General features: G+C 47.2%; 1 protein-coding gene across 1 annotated transcript in view; it reads left to right on the forward strand.

The window, feature by feature from the left end:
• SFXN5 (sideroflexin 5) overlaps positions 1–24,060 on the forward strand; it is a gene marked incomplete at its 5' end in the record, with an annotated part of 156,979 nt that overhangs the window by 42,157 nt on the left and 90,762 nt on the right. Inside the window, 2 exons of the mRNA XM_018561207.1 lie at positions 1,234–1,290; positions 5,500–5,565. Of these exons, the coding sequence (XP_018416709.1) occupies positions 1,234–1,290; positions 5,500–5,565 (123 nt within the window). The remainder of the gene's footprint in view (positions 1–1,233; positions 1,291–5,499; positions 5,566–24,060) is intronic.

Here is a 24,060-nt window from a genome sequence, read left to right on the forward strand (position 1 = left end):
CCCCTTCATCAGGGCTTTAACAACTAACTATCGCAGTATATTTTGGACTGAAAACACGAGTAGTGTGCATGTATCAGTCTGCTGGCTGGCCTTTCCCTTCTCGGATGCAGTTGCCAAGGCAGCCCAATGGTCCTTTTATGCGTGTGTTTGGCACTCCTTATAGTTTATATCTCTTAGAGGCTTCCGGCTAGCGTATAGCTGGGTCAAATGCCATTGACACAGCATTACTGCCACTAGATGTAGCCGAGTGACATAAGTAATTGTTATGCTCCATCTAGTGGCAGTAATGCCATGCCAACGGCATGTGCCCAGCTTTATACCGAGTGGAAGATTTATGCATCAGACCCATAGACTTTTCAAGCCAGGTGACCCCCCTATGTTTAGGATGACCCCTGCTTTGTTGACAGCTGCCGAACCATGGCCAGTTTGGGCCAATATAAAGACTTCTTACCCACAATTTGTGTCCAGCACTTGCTCCCACCCCTACTTATATTATAGAAAGGGGGTTGGGTTATCCATTCCTTCAACTTGTTGGCTTTTATAACTCAGCTGACCAAGAGCAAAGGCAGTGTATTGCATTTAGTGAACCTAAAAATGTTTCTGTTAGTGAACCTGCAAACTTTTTGGCCAAAAGCTTTCGATTTGCAATCTTTGGGAATCACCGAGAACCCATAGGGATGAGGTTCAGAAAACCTGAACCTCATCCCTACTTACCAGTTCTTAGATATGGTGGCTGCATTAGGGTCCTTTTTCCCTACCAGATCCTGTCTCACTCACTGTTCTGTATCTATGGAGAAGCGTTGTCACCCTAGGCTGCTCTCCTAACTTGGACTACTAGCACCTACTCCTCCTCTCCATTACATAAGGAAGAGGTAGCTGAGTAGTTTGCAGAAGATCTCTGGGGAAGCTGGTTTCATTGTTTGAGATTGTTGAATAAATAACGGGTCGTTTTCTGTATTTGGAGATATGTTTATGGCTTTAAAAGAAAACGTGTGCAGCCTCCACATCCGAATAAAATAAAGTATGATAAACTAGAATAGAGTTTAGTGGTTAGCATACAGGTCCTCCAGTTGGCCTCCTGCCTTCCTTGCCTGTGGTTTGTTGGAGACGTGTAGCGGAGTTCTTGTAGGAATAAGCCGGACTGTTGCATTTCTGATCTCTGCCGATTATCCCCCAGGTTGTGTGGTGCTCTCTTCCATTAACACGTTCTTCTCCTCTCTTTCTCTTATACAGTGGCTGAATCAAAGTCACAATGCAGGTGTCAACTATGCAAATCGCAATGCTACCAAGGTGAGAATGCATCGGAGGATTGCGCTGATTGTCTGTGACCGCGGTGCTCGGGCCTCATGCTGCTAAACTAATTATATCCTGCTAGCAGGCTTGAACGGCAGAAAGCTCCTCTCCATGTCTACAAGGCAAACCCACACCCTGCTTCTACATGTAATGCCAATGAAAAGCTCTCATTCTAAGAATGCTCCTCACAATGGCAAACCTGCACCCTGCACCCTGCTTCTACATGTAATGCCAATGAGAAGCTCTCATTCTAAGAATGCTCCTCACAATGGCAAACCCTGCACCCTGCTTCTACATGTAATGCCAATGAAAAGCTCTCATTCTAAGAATGCTCCTCACAATGGCAAACCTGCACCCTGCACCCTGCTTCTACATGTAATGCCAATGAGAAGCTCTCATTCTAAGAATGCTCCTCACAATGGCAAACCTGCACCCTGCACCCTGCTTCTACATGTAATGCCAATGAGAAGCTCTCATTCTAAGAATGCTCCTCACAATGGCAAACCTGCACCCTGCACCCTGCTTCTACATGTAATGCCAATGAGAAGCTCTCATTCTAAGAATGCTCCTCACAATGGCAAACCTGCACCCTGCACCCTGCTTCTACATGTAATGCCAATGAGAAGCTCTCATTCTAAGAATGCTCTTCACCAGACTGGTAATGACAGAGTAGGAGGTACACTCCATCTCAGCCCCGAAGAAGATCTATTTTCATAATACTACTTTTCACGCCATTTCTGACTGTGTAAAGTACATCTAAACTGATATTTTCCAGCGCATCTCAGAATCTTCCTGCCCAAAACATTGTGTAGCACATAAAAATACATCATGGTCATATAGATGTGTTGGTCAAAAACACCTCATTCCTGGAATCCTCCTCACCAAACCACTCATCTAGGTCATGTTCTAGATATCTAAAGGGGCCCAAACAGGGGCTGACTGGCTACTTTTAGCCCAGGGGGCAAGTACAACCCAGAGGCCCATGGTGCGGCAACTAGGCCCCCCTCCCCCTCTGCCTCTTCCCCGCATTCTCCCCGCCCCTGTCTGCCACTTTTGCCATCCTTGTAACAGTAGTGTGAAAAATTGCCACCCTGCCCCCCGGCCCAGTCTGCCCCTGGGCCCAAACATAAGTAACCAGAAGTGGTTTGTTGGGGAGAATTCTGGGAATTTTTTAGAAGGTGATATCATATCAGCTTCTAATAAAAAATTCCCAGAATTCTCCCCAACAAAATGCTTTTCGTTACTTATATATGTGCCCCTCTAGATCTCATGTCCTTTACAAACAACTCTGCATGGTTCATCTATGTCATGTTCTAGATATAGATATCCCCCTTTTATAAGACCCCATTCCCAGAATAGGTCAGATCGTGCCTCCATTCTATTATGTGTGGGCCCCTTTAGATCTTATCTCCTCTGCAAACAGCTGTACAGTACTCATCCATTTCATGTTCTAGATACACATATCCCCTACTAAAGACCTCCTTCCCAGAATTCTCCTCACTGAGCCATTAATACTGGTCTGTAGTGCTCATCCACACCCTGCTCTAAATGCAGAAATCCCTTCTCAAGAAGACCTATTTCACAGAATCCTCCTCACCGAACCATTTATACTGAACAGTGCTCATCTACTCTACAGAAAGATATCCCCCTGTAGAAGACTTTTTTACTGAACCTTTTTATACCGGTGTGCAGTGCTCATCCACACCCTGCTGTATATACAGATATACCCATCTAGACGACCTCTCTGCCAGTGTCCTCCTCACCGAACCATTTATACTGGTGTACAGTGCTCATCCACACCCAGCTGTTTATACAGATATACCCATCTAGACCCTTGGTTCTCAACTCGTGGGTCGTGACCCAAAAGTGGGTCACGAGCCCATGTTCAGTGGGTCGCCGCATGCCTTCCACTGCGCTAGGTGACAGGCTCCTCCCCCTAGCGCAGCACCTTCAATTGTCACACCAAGCAGCCATTGAAAATATGCTGCCCGGCGCCAAGTGTCAGCTTGAGGTGGGGTGGGCTGGGGCTATGGCCGCGAGGGAGCTCCATCCATACATGCATTGCTGACAGCTCCTCATGTGTCCTATAGAGGTGCCTGGACCGGAGTGACATTACATTCTGGCTCCCGGCTCCTCTACAGGGCATGCAAGGGAGCTGTACAAGCAAAGCACATATGGATGGAGCTCCGTCACAGCACAGCAGCTCACACTGGACCCCAGGCTGCGGATCCACTCCAGTTCTTGTTAGGTAGAGAGACTGGGTGGACCTTAAAAAAATGTTAAAAGGCCAGGTTCAGACTACTACAGTGCGGGAGGTGTGTTGCATGGCCATTCATTTGAGTGGTACACCAAACACACCTCCCACGCACAGTTCGTACGCCCACACCGGAACGCGTGGTACCCTAATGCCGTGCGTTCTATTGCAGTGCAGACATTGCAGACTTGGGTCGCAACTTAATGACCAAGGACAAATGTGGGTCCTGAGGTTACACAGGTTGAGAACCACTGATCTAGACGACCTCTCTCCCAGTGTCCTCCCCACCAAACTATTTATACCAGTGTGCAGTGCTCATCCACACCCCGCTGTATATACAGATATACCCATCTAGACGACCTCTCTCCCAGTGTCCTCCCCACCAAACCATTTATACTGGTGTGCAGTGCTCATTCACACCCCGCTGTATATACAGATATACCCATCTAGACGAGCTCTCTCCCAGTGTCCTCCCCACCAAACCATTTATACTGGTGTGCAGTGCTCATTCACACCCTGCTGTATATACAGATAGACCAATCTAGACGACCTCTCTCCCAGTGTCCTCCTCACCGAACCATTTATACTGGTGTGCAGTGCTCATCCACACCCTGCTGTATATACAGATATACCCATATAGACGACCTCTCTCCCAGTGTCCTCCTCACCGAACCATTTATACTGGTGTGCAGTGCTCATCCACACCCCGCTCTGGCTACAGATGTCCCTCCTTAGACAAACTTCCCAGAATCCTCCTCCCTAGTGTACCAGGCAAATCCATGCCTTGGTACTGCACACATTTCCTTCAAAACAGTATGTTAGTTTTAATACCATCAATTTTTTTAGTATTTTAAGGCCCAGGAACGCTCAGTGCCCATAACATTTACAAATGTTAAATGTGAAAAACATATCACCTCGAAAAACAATCCCAAAATTATGTAAATAAATCTTTGATATGTTACTTCAACCTAACTCACGACCTTTTAATCTAACCCCCATCTTACTAAGCCTAAATCTAACCACAACTAATCACAACATATAGGTGAGAATGGACCTTTAAGGAACCCTTAAAGTGAAACTAAACTCTGGAGTTAAACCTTAAAAATATATTCAGGTACTTTAACTATTAACAACACTGGACCTTATTTGTGTGTCACTCGGCTGTAGATCATCAAATCATCTCTGAATTGGTGCCGACACTGTCCTTCCTTCTGGAGGGGGGCTACCTTTGTTCCCCAAGGTCCCTGTGTGTGTTGTAAAGTAGTCACCGCTCCAAGCTCACTCCCACAATGAACTACAATCTCAATACAAATGAGCAAACGAAAACATGAGATTGTAGTCCATCACAGGGGTGAGCTTGGAGCGGTGACTGCTTTACAACACACACCGCGACCATGGGGAACAAAGGTAGTCGCCCTCCAGAAGGAAGGACAGTGTCAGCACCAATTCAGAGATGATTGGAGGATCTACAGCCGAGTGATACACAAATAAGATACATTTTTGTTATTAGTTAAGATACTTGAATGCATTTTTAAGATTTAACTCCTGAGTTTAGTGTCACTTTAGGGGCTTGTTCACACCAATTGCGGTGCGTTCCAGATCGGTAGCTGCTGGAACGCACAGCATTCACCCACCAAACTTCCCCCTTCGGGGCGGACGGGAGCGTGGCGGTGCATTGAAGTCAATGACTCCGCAACCAACCAAATAATAATTTTCCTTTATCATTCTGGAGAAAACAGAGTTCCAACAGACATGATGCTTATTTCCCCATCCAATCACCACCAGCTGGTTGGAATGATGATACGTTGTGTCATATACCAGAAAGAGAAACATTAGATGATGGGGCCCGATAATGTGACCACAGTTCTTCCGTCTACAGGAAACTCACATCTATTGTGAAAAGTGTCCTCTTGTGATGTAATTTCCTGACTCTTTCTTTTTTGTCTTCTCAGCCTTCTCCAACATTCAAGTTCATCCTGGGATACACTGGAGCTGTGATCAGTGCGGTCTCTATAGCGGTGAGTGCCGGGCCATAGTTATTGACTTGTAGGTGCTTTTCCAGGTTTTCTGCAAACTGGCCTGGTCTGGGGAGTTTTGTTCCATCTGTATTTTAAAGGATTCTGCTTATAAAAGGTAGACCTGCATATTCTGTTCTCGGTACATAACTTATTTTAGAGGCAGTGATGTCATCACGGGGTCTCTGTGTAATGCAGCAGATCATGGCTGATGAGAAGGTCAGGGTGCTGTACATACTTGTCACATCAGACAAGACTACTCCGCACCAACCTAAAGGAGACATACCCCCTGGGCGGGACAGGTCTTTACACACTGGTCTTCGTGGGAGGGTCAGGATGCTGTACATAGCGGTCACATCAGACAAGACTGCTCTGCACCAACCTAAAGGAGACATACCCCCTGGGCGGGACAGGTCTTTACACACTGGTCTTCATGGGAGGGTCAGGGTGATGTACATAGCTGTCACATCAGATAAGACTGCTCCGCACCAACCTAAAGGAGACATACCCCTTGGGCGGGACAGGTCTTAACACACTGGTCTTCGTAGAAGGGTCAGGGTGATGTACATAGCTGTCACATCAGACAAGACTGCTCCGCACCAACCTAAAGGAGACATACCCCCTGGGCGGGACGAGTCTTTACACACTGGTCTTCATGGGAGGGTCAGGATGCTGTACATAGCTGTCACATTAGAAAAAGACTGCTCCGCACCAACCTAAAGGAGACATACCCCCTGGGCGAGACGGGTCTTTACTCACTGGTCTTTGTGGGAGGGTCAGGGAGCTGTGCGTAGCTGTCACATTAGAAAAAGACTGCTCCGCACCAACCTAAAGGAGACATACCCCCTGGGTGGGACAGGTCTTAACACACTGGTCTTCGTGGGAGGGTCAGGGTGCTGTACATTGCTGTCACATTAGACAAGACGGGCGTGACGATGCCATATTTGTACTGGTCATCTGATCACCACGTAGATGGCTGTTGATTGTAAAAAAAATCCAATGCATTAAAAATAGAAAATAAAAAAAGTAAAAGGCCGGCAGCGGCTGTGGCGAGAGGTTTAACTTTTTATTTTTCTATGGTGGGTTCGAGAGAGAGTGGTAATAATCGGAGGAATAAATAAATGGATGACAGAAGCGAACACAAACATTGGCTCATTAGTCAAGGAATCAATATGGTTCTTGGCCGTTCTCCAGCATCTCAGCAAATTAGGAAATAATTATTACTAATTGGAAACTTATTGCCGGCTAATTGGACTCGGGTCAGAGTCGTTTGCGCGCTAATCACTCGGTATCCGGTGCTGGGAAGTGAACCGTGCGATGGTTCGGAGTGGAGATGTGCGGAGCCGGCCATTGCTGAGGTCAGACAAGCCTGGGCACATGTGCGGACCCGGGTCATGTGTGCAGCAGCTTTTCTATTTACGTCTCCGTTTGATTGGATGATGGCATTCAGATGGGGGGCGGTCGCGTTGCCGTCCCTGGTGTCATAGCCACAGTTAACAACTCTGCTTTTCTCCCCAAAAGGATGGTGCCACCTTTCTTCCGGGATAACCTCTACTCCCTAGAGTTTTTGACCTACAGTGGTACTTCGGGGGGAAAAAAACTCCTTTTTTTGTGATTTAATTGTGATTTGATCCAGGCAAGTTATGTGTAATGCGTTGTCAACTACATCCGAAGGGCGGCTGGGGGTGCTAAAAATGTTAGTTTTATTCTGGCATGATACTATTGTCAACCATGCGCTTCTGCCACTCAGATAGTTCCAGCTATAATACAGTGAAGAGTCACTCGCTCTCTTCCTCATCAACAAGGTGTCCTGTGAATGGACAAGAGGAGATCTCAGGGTGTATCCACCTCGTCCCTTCCCTCATCCATTCACAGGATACCTTGTATTCAGTGATAAGACTACATGGCTTTTTGTGAATCGATGAGAAAGGAAGGAGGAGAGCGATTCGACTTTTTTATTCATTAGCCAAAACTAGCCATTAGTCTAAATGGGGGAAGCTTGTGTCTGACTGTATTGCACAGAAATAAAATGAGCATCCCCAGCCACCCTCTGGACATAGGCGACAAAACATTTCAGATAACTTCTCTGGACTAATCTCAGTTAAATAAATTAATTATTTTCTTGGAGTTCCACTTGTGACTTGCTGCAAAGTTACAATGTGTCAGTCTAACCACTGGGGGGAGAGGAAACTGAGGAAATGCTTCATCCTGCCTGCAGCAGACTGATGATATCATCTCAGCCTACACAAAGTCACTGAGAGAGATTTTTTTCTAGCAAAAGATGGGGCTTTTCTTAAAAAAACATATTGTTGCTGTATATTGTGCCAATCAGTAAGCCAGCGTGTAAAGACTTGCCCCCCGGTTCCTGATTGGTCGGGAAGGTGGCCAATCAGGAAGCCAGGTGGCGAATCTTTACCCACCCCTCAGGTTCCTGATTGGCCAGAAAGCCAGCTCCATGCTTCCTCCTCAATTGGTGGCAGCAAGGGAACATGAAGACGGCTTCCAGGCTAATCGAGAAGCCGGCCGGCGAGTCATTTCATGCCACCCGGCTTCCTTAATTGGACTTCCAGTATTGGTATTTGGTATCAAATAAAATATCCGTACTCGATACCGAAAAAACTATATTTGGTGCATCCCTAATAAAAACATTATTGTATAAACTTGTAAATGTTAAAACAATAAAATCAAACTGAGCATTCACTTAAAGGTCAATTCCACCTGCAGCTGATTTGAGTTTTGCATGGTTGACGGTAAGTTGGTTCATGATCAGTCTTCAGCACTCTAATAGTGATATATCACCACTCCTTAAAAAAAGTGTTGTTCTTTTTTTTTAATGCAAATGAAAAATCAGCGGGACAAAATGTGTGTAAAATGCACTTAAGCCCTGCATGAGTCCCCAACGTTTGTGTTCTCTGAGGTGCTCAAGGGCACCTGAATGCCGGGGCCTGCAGTCAGGGATTGGGGTTGCCGTAATCGGATCTACTTCTGGAAGTTAGGATGAGCCTGTTTTCCTTTTTGTTGTGTTTATTCCTTCATTATACAGATTTGTAGGCGTTTCTAAACGCAGCAAAAATATGTTGTCAAACAGCCCACCAGCCCCATCAAAATAGCTTTCACCTCCCACAAGAGGAAAATACAGCAGCAAAACCTCGTAAGCCAATCATCGAAAGCGAGCCAGTCCATACACCTTAGATTACAGTCAAACTGGGATTCTGGTGAGCATTTCAGGACCTTCATTGTAAACCATAGAATTACAGGAAGGAGCAACAGACCAACAACAGATGAAAGAGTCCAGGGTCATTTTAATCGTTGATGACTAGATCAATATGGTGTTTTGCGGGCAACTCTAATCCTTCTTCATCAGGGCTTAACGTGAGATCAAACTTCAATGGAGAGACACACAAATCTACACTGCCTGGCCCAAAAAAAAGTCACCAGCTCGATTCAACTAAGCAAATAGGTCAGAGCCTTCCATTGGATAAAAAGTCTAGGTTCAGCTACGTATGTGCCCAAAAAATGAAGTCCGCTGCCTACCTGGATATAGTGAATGGTCAGGTTTTTCCATCAATGGAATTTTTTTTCCGTGATGGCACATTGAGCATATTCCAGGATGACAATGTCAGGATTCATCGGGCTCAGAATGTGAACGAGTGGTTCGGGGAGCATGAGACATCATTGTCACACATGGATTGGCCACTACAGAGTCCAGTCCCTAACCCCATTGAGAATCTTTGGGATGTTCTGGAGAAGACTTTACGCAGTGGTACCGACTCTCCTATCATCACTACAAGATCTTGGTGAAAAATGAATGCAACTCTGGATGGAAATAAATGCTGTGACGTTGCATACGCTTATGGAAATGATGCCACGGTGAATGCATGCAGTAATAAAAAAAAAAAAAAGTGGTCCAACGTAATATTAGAGTTTGTGACTTTTTCTTTTTGCCAGGCAGTGTATATTAGAACAGGTATTAAAGGAGAAGTATTGGGAAAGTAAAATGGACTCATCCCAATAGTTTGAGCCGGCGTGGGACACTACAGGTGGGGGACACTCATAGATCGAGAATCGAGAGATCACAAACCGCTGATCGCTCAGCTCGCGGTCTTCTCAATGGAGAGGTCGGTGACTGTCAATCACCACTCCCCACAGGGATCCCGCCTCTTCCCCCACCACCTCTCTGTTTCTCCAGCGGTTATTGGGGGGACAGACAGGAGAGAAAGTGGGCACAGCTGGCTCTGGCTGTAGAGAGGCAGAGTCAAGCAGCAGGGTGGATCCTGACAATATTGTTGGGGTACTTCCCAGCTGCAGTGCAGCTCTGCACTGTCAGCATATAGCCTGCAGTAGCCCACTAGATGCTAAGTTTAGATCACAGGAGTACATTAGTGTGACACAAAAGAGAATTAAAGCCAAAAAAAGATTTTGCTTTAGTTCTCTTTTAAACTCTCCACAAAGGGTAACAATGTAACAGGTGCTAAGTGGCAATATTTTCATAGGCTCACAAGACGAGCAGAAAGCGCTCTACCTTCCTCCAGTGCATTCCTTTCGACCAACGGTGTACGTACAAGACTTCTATCAGCTCTTTGTCATTTGGCATAAAACTAGACATAGCAGTCCCACTAATGTGTGTCAGCCAAAAGAGGCTTTGATCATAGGTCATAGAAATATTTTTATGTCTGTTTTAAGATGGATACCCCTGGCAGATAACGCGGGCTCAACCAAGGCCTGAAGTTTATGCAACAGCTTGCTCTTCACCATAGCAACCTGCAAGTTATGGGCTGGTGATTCTCATGGCACCCAGACTACTTTGCTGTGAGATATCACCAGGCTATGAAGTTACAGGAGGTCAGAGTATGAGCAAAGGTCGGGGCTGGTGGAAGGCTAGAGTATAGATCGTATCAAGGCAAAATTTTAGGCAGGCAAGAGAGTGGTCAGTATCCAGGCTGAGACCAGGGCATGTGGCAAGAGAGCGGTCATTGTCCAGTCAAAGGTCAAAGCAGGCGGCAAGAGAGTGGTCATTGTCCAGGCTGAGGTAAGCGCAGGCGTCAGGCAAGACAGTGGTGGCTATCCTGGCTGAGGTCAGAGCAGGCATCATGCAAGCGATTGGCTGGTATCCAGGCTGAGGTCAGGGCAGGCGTCGGGCAAGAAAGTGGTCAGTATCCAGTCTAAAGTCAAGAAAGTTGGCAGGCAAGAAAGTGATTTGGTATCCATGCTGAGGTCGGGGCTGACAGCAGGCAGGAGATTGGTCTGTATCCAGGCTGAGGTCCAAGCAAATGGCAGACGAGTGGTTGGTATCCAGCATGAGGTCAGGGCAGTTGGCATGAAGAAAGTGAGCCAGAATTCATGCTCAGGTCAGGGCTGGAGGCAGGCAGAAGATTGGTCGGTATCCAAGCTGAAGTAATGGCAGGTGTCAGGCAAGAGAGTGGTTGGTATCCAGGCTGAGGTCAGGGCTGGCAGCAGTCAGGAGATTGGTCGGTATCCATGCTGAGGTCAAGGTAGACATCAGCTGAGAGAGGGGTCAGGAGAGCAGAACAGTCAGGTAATCTGGGTCAGCAATGGGTGAATCAGGAACAACAGAATATAGAAGACACAGTAGACATTGAAGTTTTACTTTACCTTAAGTTGCACAGTGACAAAAGTAGCACAACTTGGCGATCAGTCTGCAAATCTGTAATATTAATTGCTGCTTGTGTCGCTTACTCCATAAGCAGCCATCTGTTCCATTTGCTCAGTGATCAGTTGCTACTCTCAGCCATTTAAGTAGCATCATCAAGACACACAGGCTCATCATTGTAGCTCTAGCGTTAAAGCATATCTGCATCCCAAAAGCAAAAATATCATATATTGCAGCTTACAGATGTGGTGGCTGTATTAGTTTTCTTTTCCCCCCCATTATTTTCACCCAATGATCCGACCAGTAAGTCTGTTATTGTTCAACTTCCTTTACCAGGCCAAGCTGTCCAGCAAAAGTGACAGAGGGTTGGGCCAAACCATTTAACATTGACAGGGGTGCTTACAATGGTCGACTTTTATTCTTTTATGTAAAACCTTTATCCAAAAACGAGAAAAAAAAAACTATAAATGCTTAAATAGAATTAACTTGAGTTCAGATTTAATTTGTTAAGTCAAGTCCATCTTCTAGGGCAGAGGTTCTCAATCTGTGTAACCTCCGGACCCACATTTGTCCTTGGTTATTAAGTTGCACTGCGATGGAATGTTGCAATCGGACTGTGGGAGGTTCATTTGGGTGTCATTCAAGTTAATGGCAACGCAACACACCTTCCACACCAGAACATGCAGTAGGGGCGATTGCGTGGTACAGTGCATTAATCGCAAGGGACTGTGTGATTAACGCACTGTACAAGTGTAAACGGACCCTCAAAAACACTGACAGACGCACACAACCCCAGACATTCTCACACACACACATACACTCCAAAACAAATGATAACTTTTTTCTTTTTTTTTTTTTAAGGTCCACCCAGTCTCCCTACCTTATGAGAACTGGAATGGATCCTCAGCCTGGTGTCCAGCATGGGCTGCTGTGCTCCATCCATATGTGCATTGTTTGCACAGCTCCCTTGTGTGTCCTGTAGAGGTGCCGAATGTGCCTTCAGTCCAGTCCAGGCACCTCTACGTGGGGCATGTGTGAGCTGTAAGCAATGGAGCTCTCTTGTGGCCATACTTCCAGCCCAGCCAACCTCAAGCTGACACTCAGCACCGGGCAGCATATTTTGAATAGCTGCTTGGCACAAGAACTGACAGTGATGTGCTAGGGGGAGGCTGAGGAGTCTCTCAATTAGAAGGAAGGCATGTTGCGACTCACTGAACATGGGGTCGCGATCCACTTTTGGGTCACGACCCACCAGTTGAGAACCAAGGTTCTAGAGCATCTAACACCACCCTCCGCGCAAGGTGACAATGCTCTGTCCAAGGGTGGCGCTATTGCTCCTCAGAGTGGAGCCTCCCTAAAGCTGGCTATATAGTGAGCCAATTCCGGCCAGTTCCGAACCAGATGAAATCTGCTCAGTGGGTGACCCTGTCAGCATCCTTCTACCCGACATTAAAAAATTATTGGCAGTACAGTGACTGCAGCCAACCAGTCAGCACACCCACCGCTGTCAAAATACAATACCCTGAGTGGTAGCTTGAATGGGGGAATCTGTTATATTTCTTTTTTGTTCAGCTTGCAGGCTGAATGGAAAAAAAATAAAAATCTAACAATGAATGGCCAGCTTAAGACAGAAAGTGTGTTACTGACTAGATTTGTCTCTATCCGACTAGATTTGTCTCTATCCTCTATCTCAGGGGTAGGCAACCTTGGCACTCCACCTGTGAAAATCCAACTGGAAATCCAATGAGGCATTGGAAAACTGACAGCCACAGGCATAAAGCATGACTCTCAGAGACATGATGGGAGTTGTAGCTTCAACACAGCCGGAGGTACGAGGTTGCCTACCCCTCCTCTATCTGCTACATTTGCTGGACAGCTTGGCCTGCTAAAGTAAGTAGAAAAATAACAGATTTATTGGCCAGATCACCAGGTGAAAATACCGGAAAACAAGCCTAAGGCCGGGTTCACACCATTTTCTGGACCAGATCTGGATTTTTCCGCGATTATGCTGCGTTCCCGAGAGTTTTTCTTTAAGTTTAAAATGGGTGCGGTCCAGTGTGTTTGCATGCGTTTTTGATGTGTTGCCATGCATTCCAGTGCATTCCAGACCAGACAAAATGAGATAAGCAGTACTCTTTTTTTTGTCTGGTCCGGAACGGACTGCGCTGGCATGAACAGAGGCCAGAAGTACCACAGGGATACATAGGGATGCTTTTTTGGTCCGGAAACAAACTGTTCTGGTCTGGACATGATCCGTACACACCAAGCCCTATGGGCCCATTCACACCACATCCAGATCATCTACAGACCAGACCAAAAAAATACATCCTAATGTATCCCTATGCTATTTCTGGCCTCTGTTCACACCAGCGCAGTCCGTTCCAGACCAGAAAATACAGCATGTCTCATTTTGTCTGGTCTGGGATGCACTGGAACTGTGGGCAAGGTCTAGGGCTGCAACAACTAATCCACATAATCGATTATTGAAAAAGTTGTCAACTTTTTCAAACATCGATTAATCGGCTTCCGATTGGTTGGCCCTGTTCATGGCTCCGCACACGCTGCGCGCCACACCTCACCTATTTCCACCGCTCCAAGCTTTCTCCTGTGATGGACTACAATCTCAATACAAACTAGTAGTCCATCACTGGAGCCATTTTTAAAAATGTATTTTATTTTTTACTTTTTTATCCGACTAATCGAACTTAAAGGAGAACTATGAGATGAGTGATTTCCACTCACCTCATAGTTCTAAGCCGACCTGTGACAATGAGACTGTCACAGGTCGGCTCAGTAGATCGGGAGGTGAGAGAACACATACCGGGTTCCCTCATCTCTCGATCCTGTCACAGCTCTCTGCCGTGACAGGGGGAGGGGCTGGATTCCCCTCTCCGATCTGCGAGCGCTGACTGGCGGAACGGACGGGGGAGGGGGCGGGTACAGCTGGCTCTGCCTCTAGATAGGCAGAGCCAGCTGTCACTCACGCAGCTGGGCGGATCCCATGATCTAAGTCAGGATCCGCTCCAGGTGCGGCGTCTCAGTATACCGGGAGCTGTAGCTCTCGGTATACTGAGCTTAGGGTAACGGGAGGACGCTAGTTTGTGTCCTCCCGTTACCCCAAGGAGAACTATGGGGAAAAACACTGACCCCATAGTTCTCCTTTAATAATCAGCTAACTAATCGATTTTGAAAATAATCGTTAGCTGCAGCTCTATCAGTCACACCATTTTCCCCGACCAGAAAATAGTGTGAACCTGCCCTAAAAGAGGAAAACTAATGCAGCCACCACATCTAAGGATTGATAAGATGCAATATATTACATTATCAATTTTGGGGGTTGAGATAGGACTTGAGCTGGCCATACACTGGTAGATCTTTGTAGGAACCTTCACAGGATTTGATGAAGCCATCAGAGACTTGACAACTGTCTCTGGAAATTTTGTAAGGCTTGACATCCGATTTTGGAACGAATGGAATTTTCCAAACTTTCACTGTTAGCATTTTGTTCATCTAAGAAACATTTTCCATCCTGCTTCTTTGAGTTTATTCGTCACTGCGCTAAAAATCGTTCGTCGATTTGACCCCATTAGCTATTAAAAAATGAATATTGTGAAATGAGATTGTACCGGTGAATGTCATCTATCCCAGTAGATTCCCTTTAATTCCAATGAGTGCTCTCTACCCCTCCCTTGATGACTGGGGGGTGTGCAGCCGTGACAGACCCCCCCTTCCCCGATCAGGAGCGAAGACATTATCCACGCCAGTAATCAAAGACTTCTTCTGAGCACAGAGGTCAGCGCCGTTGGACACGGATTCCGTGGGAATACAAATAATTAATGCCAAAAGGTTAACTAGATTTTTAGTTAATCACTACAAATATTATCTCTTTACCATGACAAGAGAAGGGTTTAATTCCCGGAGATCTTGCCCCGCCCCGCTTAATCGCCCTGACCCCTTCCCTTGGCAATGGCGGTGCCCGGGCCGAGCCTCTCCTGCGTGTTTTGCTGTTCGCACAGCGGGCAGCCGTGGCGGAGGGGTCCCGTTTAATTAATAGCAGTTCTGGGCAGACCACTGGGGGTGATGGCACTTGTTTTCAGATCATCTCGCCCTAATAGGCTCTCACTGGGAGGGGATTTACAGTAAAGCCAACGGCTTATCGCCGCCCCATGCCGGGACTTTCAGCCACAGGGCTGCTATAGACGGGGAAAAATGGGCCGCAGAGGTCGACTACAAAAGACGCACTTTTTGGGGAATGTTTAAAATCTCTAATTCTGTTTTGTTTTTTTCCCCAATATAATTTTTTTACATTTTCACCTATTTATCGAGTTCCTTTGGGCACCGTACTCGCCATATTTCTATGAAGATGATGATACCCCATGAAATCTACTTTGCATGTTACATCACCAGTTTATATAGATGGGGCAAAAAATGTTTACTCCACCCTTAAAGCTCTCTCAAGCGTTATACAAAAATGCTTATTTAAATCTGCTCTTCAGTAACCACAAGGATATAAAGCAGGGGTTGGACAACTCCGGCCCTCCAGCTGTTGTGGAACTACAAGTCCCATGCCCATGTGGCATTGCAAGACTGACAGCCACAGGCATGACTCCCAGAGGGAGAAGCTTATTGGGATTTGTAGTTAAAGTGCAGCTGGAGGTCCGGGGTTGTCCACTCCCTAATATACATTTTACTTTGTGTGCACCAAATGCCTTTACAAACCCAGTTATCTTGTAACATCATCAGTGTGCTGTACTTAGCTTGTGCACAGATGTAGGAGGGGCCTAGCAGAACCCACTTACTACACAAAATGACAGGAGGGGGCGAAGACAAGACCAGTCACCCTGCACAAGGAGAGAGAGCGGCAGTGAGCGGACTTTATTACAGGAGGGGGCGGAGACGAGACCGATCACCCCGCACAAGGAGAGAGAGCAGAGCTGTGGGAGGCACCCAGCTGGCCCCACCCACTACAGGCTGCATTCAAAAAAACTCTAGGAGGGGGTGGAGACAAGATCAGTCACCCTGCACAAGGAGAGAGAGCGGCAGTGAGCGGACTTTATTACAGGAGGGGGCGGAGACAAGACCAGTCACCCTGCACAAGGACAGAGAGCAGCAGTGAGCGGTCTTTATTACAGGAGGGGGGCGGAGACGAGACCAGTCACCCTGCACAAGGAGAAAGAGCAGAAGTTACCGGTCTTTATTGCAGGAGGGGGCGGGGACAAGACCAGTCACCCTGCACAAGCAGAGAGAGAGGCAGTGAGCAGTTAAAGACAAAATGTTTTCAAGCTATTTCAAAACCTGATGAAATCACTTACAATGAATGGACGCCACTTCTTGGTGTTTAAAAGTTTTGGTTTCCTGCAAAATCAGCTGGTCCCCTGAGCACTGGCCCTGGTATCCTGTTGTAGGTTGGCTCCTTTCCCTCGCTGGATCTTATGGAGCCACCTGTGTGTGTGCTAGTAAGCCACTGCTCTGCCCTGCCCCCTGCTCTCCACTTTTTCCTTATCTCTTCTCCAAGCTAGTAGCTGAACAGTTGCAGGACTCCTATGTGATCTTGTACTGGACAGGAAGTTCAGGGAAGCCGAGCTGAGAGAGAGTTGGAGCTGTTCAGAAACATGATGACTGTAAGTGCTTGGGCAAAAATGTACAGAAATACTTTGCTGGGCGATCTATATTTGTTTGATCTGGATTCATTGTTGAATACTACTTTAACACCTTCTGTACTATCCGGACTTGTAAATGGGGTGACAACTTCCACCTTGTGTTCCTGTCTACCAGTTGCACTCCTGCGTTGTCACCCTGTCAACACACATTGCGCAGGCGTGTTCCACCATTGGTCACCATCAGGAATCCCAGCTTGAGAAATGCCATGCAGACATCGCTGGAGTGCTTGTAGACAGGAAGTGGCTGCAAAGAGGCCGCAGGAGATCAACAGCACAACAAAGAATGAAAAAAGTGGCTAAAGTGTTTTAATGGGAGAAAAATACAAAGTGCTTCTGCGATCTAAGGGGCCGATTTTATAAATCTTCCTCCCAGCTAGATGCTGGTCGAATGCCGTGTAAACCGCATTCCTGCCATTAGATGAAGCCTCTTCTGAGCCCAGGTTGTCCTGGACCCGCTCCCAGCCTGTGACTGAACAGTGAAAGGGGAAGCAGCACAGTGATGAGCTTTTCTCTCTTTCACTTTCTCCTCCTATCAGTATTCTTCTGAACTGATTGGCTCCTTGTTCTGCTTCTTCCTTTCACGCTCCAGCCCTGTGGTACAGGGACTGCAAGGGGCTGATGCCAGGTCACATTTAAGCAATTACACTATCAATTTATGATATTAGGGATGCACCAATACTAGTATCGGTGCCGATACCGAGTATTTGGACGAGTACTCGTACCCGCCCACATGCTCCCGATGCCTATCCCGATACCAGGACTTCAAGTGTTAGGAAGCTGGGCAGGGAGTCACTACACGCCACCCTACTTCCTGATTGGCCGGGAACCCGGCTCTGTGCTCCCTCGTCACCAGGGAGCATGGAGCTGGCTTCCCAGCTAATCAGGAAGCTGGGGGCCGGGTAATGACTGCCGCTTCCCTCCACGGATCCCTGATTGGTCGGGAAACCGTCTCCACGCTCCCTTGTCACTTGGTGATGAGGGAGCATGCTGCCGGCTCCAAGGCCAATCAGGAAGCCGGACAGCATGTAATGACTCGCTGCCCAGAAAGCTAGCTCCATGCTTCCTACTGGTGACAAGGGAGCATGGAGCTGTGTTTCCGGCCAATCAGGAAGTCGGGAGCTGTGTAATGACTCGCCTCCCAGCTTCCTGATTGGTGGGGAAGCTGGATAATTAGGTAGCAAGGCGCCAAGTTCTTACCCGCTCCCCGGCTTCCTGATTAACCAGAAAGCCGGCTCCATACTTCCTCGTCACCTGTTGACAAGGGAGCATGGAGACGGCTAATCGGAAAGCCGAGAGGCGAGTAATTACATGCCGCCTGGCTTCCCGGCTAATCGGGAAGCCGGGCACTGAGTCATTACACGCTGCCCTGCTTCCTTTATGGGACTTCTATCGGTATGCAGTATCCGCGAGTACCGAGAAAAGAGAATTGTATTGGTGCATCCCATAATGATTCCAGAGCTGCATTCATTTGTGCCTTTTTACATCTGTCCGGAGATCAGATTTAACGGATGTACCAGGTGGGAGCTCAGCGCCGGGTTCTCATGGTCGGGTGACGTCTCTCTTGAACACCTCGGGCACCTGCTCTTGTCTATCACGGAGATACGTCTTCCTTTCCCCGTCTTCTCATTATCAGCCTCTGGAGTGTTTATTTTTCATTTCTTCACAGGCTCCCCTTTAATCCTTTAATAAGACGCTCCGATAACAGCAGCACACTGCCGCCATTAATATCGGATATACGCTTGTTTTAGGAACAATTAGAGCCGTAATTCGATATAATCAGCGCCGCTTATTGCCTGTCTGCGGACATCTCCTCTCCACCGCCAATCACGTCCTTAATGTGATGAGGAGCTCCTATTACAGTACAATAAGCCTAATCCCGCTCATTAAGGGGTGATCCCCCGACTCGTCACCGTGCTTTGTCTGGAAGCTTCTGCTTCTCTATGGCCATCAATCTTCCACCCGGATCCTTCCATTGAAAAATCGAACTATGTGCGACAACAGGGCCACACACATACAGGCCAAACGTTGGTCATTTCTACTTCTCCACCGCCAATCACGTCCTTAATGTGATCAGGAATTCTTATTACAGTACAATAAGCCTAATGCCGCTCATGAGGAGGGGAGCCCCCGACTCGTCACCATGCCTTGTCTGGAAGCTTTTTCTTCTCCATGGCCAACAATCTTCCACCCGGATCCTTCCATTGAAAAATCGAACTGGGGTGCCAACGGGGCCACACCTGAAAGTTGGTAATTTCTGCTTCTCCGCGGCCAATCACGTCTTTAATTTGATAAGGAGTTCCTATTAAAGTACAAGAAGCCTAATGACGCCAATGACGAGGGGATCCCTGACTGGTCACCTTTCCTTGTCTGGAAGCTTTTTCTTCTCCATGGCCAACAATCATCCACCCTATTCTTCCATTTAAAAAAATTGAACCAGGTGGCACCAACAGGGCCACACACGGCGCAAATGTTGACCTGTTCTGCTTCTCCATGGCCAACAATCTTCCACCCAGATCCTTCCATTGAAAAACCAAACCATGTGTGCCAATGGGGCCACACACAGTACCAATGTTGGTCAATTCTGCTTCCGCTTCTCCTGTTCTATGGCTCACAATCTTCCACCTGGATCCTTCCATTGAAATATCGAAACGGGTGCACCAACAGGGCCACACACAGCGCCAATGTTGATTAATTCTGCAGGACTTTGCCACAATTGGGTCCAGGTATGGCCAGCGTTACATTCAGCTTCTTCAATAGTTGGGCTGAGGGTTCTTTTAATGGAGGCACGCTTGCCACGTTGGGCCCCTTCATACCATTGTGTTTAATGTGCACTACAACGCATGCTAAAAGTTTACCAAAAACAAGTTGCCTTTCTCATCTATGGAGCTCTTCACATCTGTGCTTTGCGCTAATGAATAATCCCTATTTGTTTATACAGCAGCCTGCAAAAATATCAATGACAGGCTGAAAGATGCCACACTTTGTGCAATCCAGTCATCCACATCCGTCTATCAGTGCCCCTGTATGGATGAAGACAGTCAAATGTGTGGGAAATCTGTACAACCGCGGCCTGTAAAAAGTCAAAGACACAGTGGCTATACGGATCTGTGCGGACATGGAGCACCTATGAGTCCCAGGTGCATAAACCCATGCATGTACGGTCCTCTGTGCCCATAATTTGTGGCAACGCCATCGGCCTGTGACTGGACAGTGATAGCTGAAACAGTAGACTGATTAGCTCATCGCTCTGCTCGTCACTCTGCTTTCTCCTCCCGTCAGCATGTCCCTTGTTAGCCCATGACTTCTGCAAATGGGTCCCTTTCAAGTGACTCTAAAACCTGAAAAAGCAGTCCTCCCTGCAAAGCAAGCAGTTCATTCTTACCTGTCCTGCTGTCCACACCTCGGATCTCCTCTTGTTTGAAGAAAGAAGATCTCCGGCATTCAACACCTCTGGGAGTGCCAGAAGCTGGTCTTCCATTGTTTCCTGCACCATTCTCTTCATCGCCCTAAGACACGAGCCAGCGGAGGCGTCACATTGCACAGCAGAGGATGTGACCTACCTGGAAACCTCTCGGATGCTGAAGATCTTTGAGCAACCCAGAGGAGTTTGGTGGCTCCGGCAGTGGGACAGGTAAGTATTCAATACTTCCGGGACTGCCAGATGCTGGTGTTCCGTGTTTTCCTCCATCATTCTTTTCATCACCTCGGGAATCGCATTACACAGCAGAGGACCCAACATACCTGGAATTGTCCTGGATGCTGAAAATCTTTGAGCAACCCAGAGGAGTTTGGTGGTGGGACAGGTAAGTATTCAACACTTCCAGGTGTACTAGAAGCTGGCGTTCTGTGCTTTCCTCCACCATTCTCTTCATCACTCAAAGACATGGGCCAGTGGAGGCAAGACATTGCACAGCAGAGAGCCCTACATACTTCAAGGTGTCCCGGATGCTGAAGATCATTGAGCAACCCAGAGGAGTTAGGTGGTGCGGACGCGTGACAGGGTAACCCAGAGGAGTTTGGTGGTGAGGCCGTGGGACAGGTAAGTACTAATTGCTTTATTAGCATGGAGGACTGCTCTTCAGTGATTAAAAAAAAAAGCATCTGAGAGTCTAAGTCAAGGATCACTCTGCAAGCCCTGGAAATGTCCCACCTGGGCCTTTCCATCAGGGACATCTTCTTTGACCTCGACTTTGACCTCGTCCCACATCAAAGTAGCTGGCATCTTTGGCTTCCTCTCCCTTCCACGCAGTGAGCTGGTGTCATTCTGCTGGCCTGGTATAACATGGCCACCGGAATTAATTAATCAAACTACCTTCTGCTACTAAAAATAGCCCTCCGAGCCAGGTAGCGCGTCCTCTCTCCATCGGCCTGTCTTCACTTCTTAATAACATGACGAAGCCTCGGGGAGGCGCGACGGTGGCACAGAAATCAGCATGTAAATTGTTAATTAAGACACTCAGAACTGCAGATATGACAGTTATGTGTGACAGCTTAAGTCAACATTTAGAAGATGACGATTTCCTAACCCTCGTTAGATGAGACCCATATATTGCCACTTCAACACTATAGAGCGATCATCATTAATAATGCCGAAGGGTGGTGAATGGAGGTTATTTAAGAGGTGTTCATTCACTGGGAAGGAAGAGCTTGGAATCATCTCACTCGTCAACCTCAGTCTCGCCCCCTCTAGTTAAATTTCACGTGGAACTCTCCAATTATCTAATCATCTGTACATGGCTATCTAGGGTCTATAGAGATGTGTGCTGTATGGTAACGCATAGAAAAAGTGGTCCTTGGATGTGGTGACTGCATTAGTTTTCTTCATTTTCACCGGGTGATCCTGCTAGTAAAACTTCCTGTCAGCGTGACAACTAGTAATGAATTGGGGCTTAGTTTGAACTCAGTTTGCCCAAGAAGAGGAGATTTTCTATAGTCCTGTCCTAGGGTGGCCACACTGCTCCTCCACAGATACAGTATGGTAAGTGTTGTCCTGGGGCTTGATGTGAACCCAGTTTGCCCAAGAAGAGGAGATGTTCTATAGTCCTGTCCTAGGGTGGCCACACTGCTCCTCCACAGATACAGTATGGTAAGTGTTGTCCTGGGGCTTGATGTGAACCCAGTTTGCCCAAGAAGAGGAGATGTTCTATAGTCCTGTCCTAGGGTGGCCACACTGCTCCTCCACAGATACAGTATGGTAAGTGTTGTCCTGGGGCTTGATGTGAACCCAGTTTGCCCAAGAAGAGGAGATGTTCTATAGTCCTGTCCTAGGGTGGCCACACTGCTCCTCCACAGATACAGTATGGTAAGTGTTGTCCTGGGGCTTGATGTGAACCCAGTTTGCCCAAGAAGAGGAGATGTTCTATAGTCCTGTCCTAGGGTGGCCACACTGCTCCTCCACAGATACAGTATGGTAAGTGTTGTCCTGGGGCTTAGTGTGAACCCAGTTTGCTCAAGCCTACAAACAGTGACCAAAAACCCCCACCACCACCACCTTCATCCCAGCCCAATCAGTGGCAGTAGTTGTGACAGGGGCAATCCCCAGTTTTATATGTGGGTTTTAGCGAACCGGGTTTACACCAAGGCCCAGCTCATCATTGGTGACCACGGTTACTGTATCTGTAAAGGAGCAGCGTTGTCACCCTAGGACAGAACTATAGAACACACTCCCTATCATCTTCTCCATATCATTGTACTCCAAAGAGAGAACTTATGCTGGCCATACACCAGTAGAATTTTGTTCACATTTTTCAGAATGTTCATTCGATTTTCTAGTGGTTAGTCGGGTCTAATCAGATACCAGCTCAGAAGAAAGAAGGCACGGAGAGATTCTCATTGGTCAGCGCGGTCATGTGTCTGTGCTGCCCAATCAGCAACCATTTTGTTGCTATACAGCCTCTGGTGCTATGTAATTAACTTTTCAAGTGCCAGGACCATTATATGGAATGGTGTGGGCAGTATGAGAGGGGCATCAATACAGATAAGTATGCTGGGGGTGGGGGTATCTGGGCGAGGTGGGTGTTGTTGGGGGTATCGGGGCGAGGTGGGTGTTGTTGGTTCACCTTTCTTGTAAAAAGAAGAATCAGCTCTTTAAATATTTGTGCTCTGTATGTGTGAAGATGGATGTAAGCTCCTCTGTACAGAGACTGATGTGACTGTGGGAGAAGGGACATTAGAGTGTCAGCGCCTCTGTACAGAGACTAATATGAATGGCTCAGTGATCTCTGTACAGCACTGCGGTATCTGTCAGAGCTATAGCAATGTATAATAATAGTGTGTGACTGTGGGGGGACATTAGAGTGTCAGCGCCTCTGTACAGAGACTAATATGAATGGCTCAGTGATCTCTGTACAGCACTGCGGTATCTGTCAGAGCTATAGCAATGTATAATAATAGTGTGTGACTGTGGGGGGACATTAGAGTGTCAGCGCCTCTGTACAGAGACTAATATGAATGGCTCAGTGATCTCTGTACAGCACTGCGGTATCTGTCAGAGCTATAGCAATGTATAATAATAGTGTGTGACTGTGGGGGGACATTAGAGTGTCAGCGCCTCTGTACAGAGACTAATATGAATGGCTCAGTGATCTCTGTACAGCACTGCGGTATCTGTCAGAGCTATAGCAATGTATAATAATAGTGTGTGACTGTGGGGGGACATTAGAGTGTCAGCGCCTCTGTACAGAGACTAATATGAATGGCTCAGTGATCTCTGTACAGCACTGCGGTATCTGTCAGAGCTATAGCAATGTATAATAATAGTGTGTGACTGTGGGGGGACATTAGAGTGTCAGCGCCTCTGTACAGAGACTAATATGAATGGCTCAGTGATCTCTGTACAGCACTGCGGTATCTGTCAGAGCTATAGCAATGTATAATAATAGTGTGTGACTGTGGGGGGGACATTAGAGTGTCAGCTCCTCTGTACAGAGACTAATATGAATGGCTCAGTGATCTCTGTACAGCACTGCGGTATCTGTCAGAGCTATAGCAATGTATAATAATAGTGTGTGACTGTGGTGGGGACATTAGAGTGTAAGCTCCTCTGTACAGAGACTGATGTGACTGTGGGGGGGACATTAGAGTGTAAGCTCCTCTGTACAGAGGGTGATGTGAATGGCTTAGTGCCCCCTGTACAGCACTGCGGTATATGTCAGAGCTATAGCAATGTATAATAATAGTGTGTGACTGTGGGGGGGGGGGGACATTAGAGTGTAGGCTCCCCTTTTC

This window comes from Nanorana parkeri, unplaced genomic scaffold (assembly GCF_000935625.1).
Source record: "Nanorana parkeri isolate BGI_ZX_2015 unplaced genomic scaffold, ASM93562v1 scaffold507, whole genome shotgun sequence".
NCBI lineage: Eukaryota > Metazoa > Chordata > Amphibia > Anura > Dicroglossidae > Nanorana > Nanorana parkeri.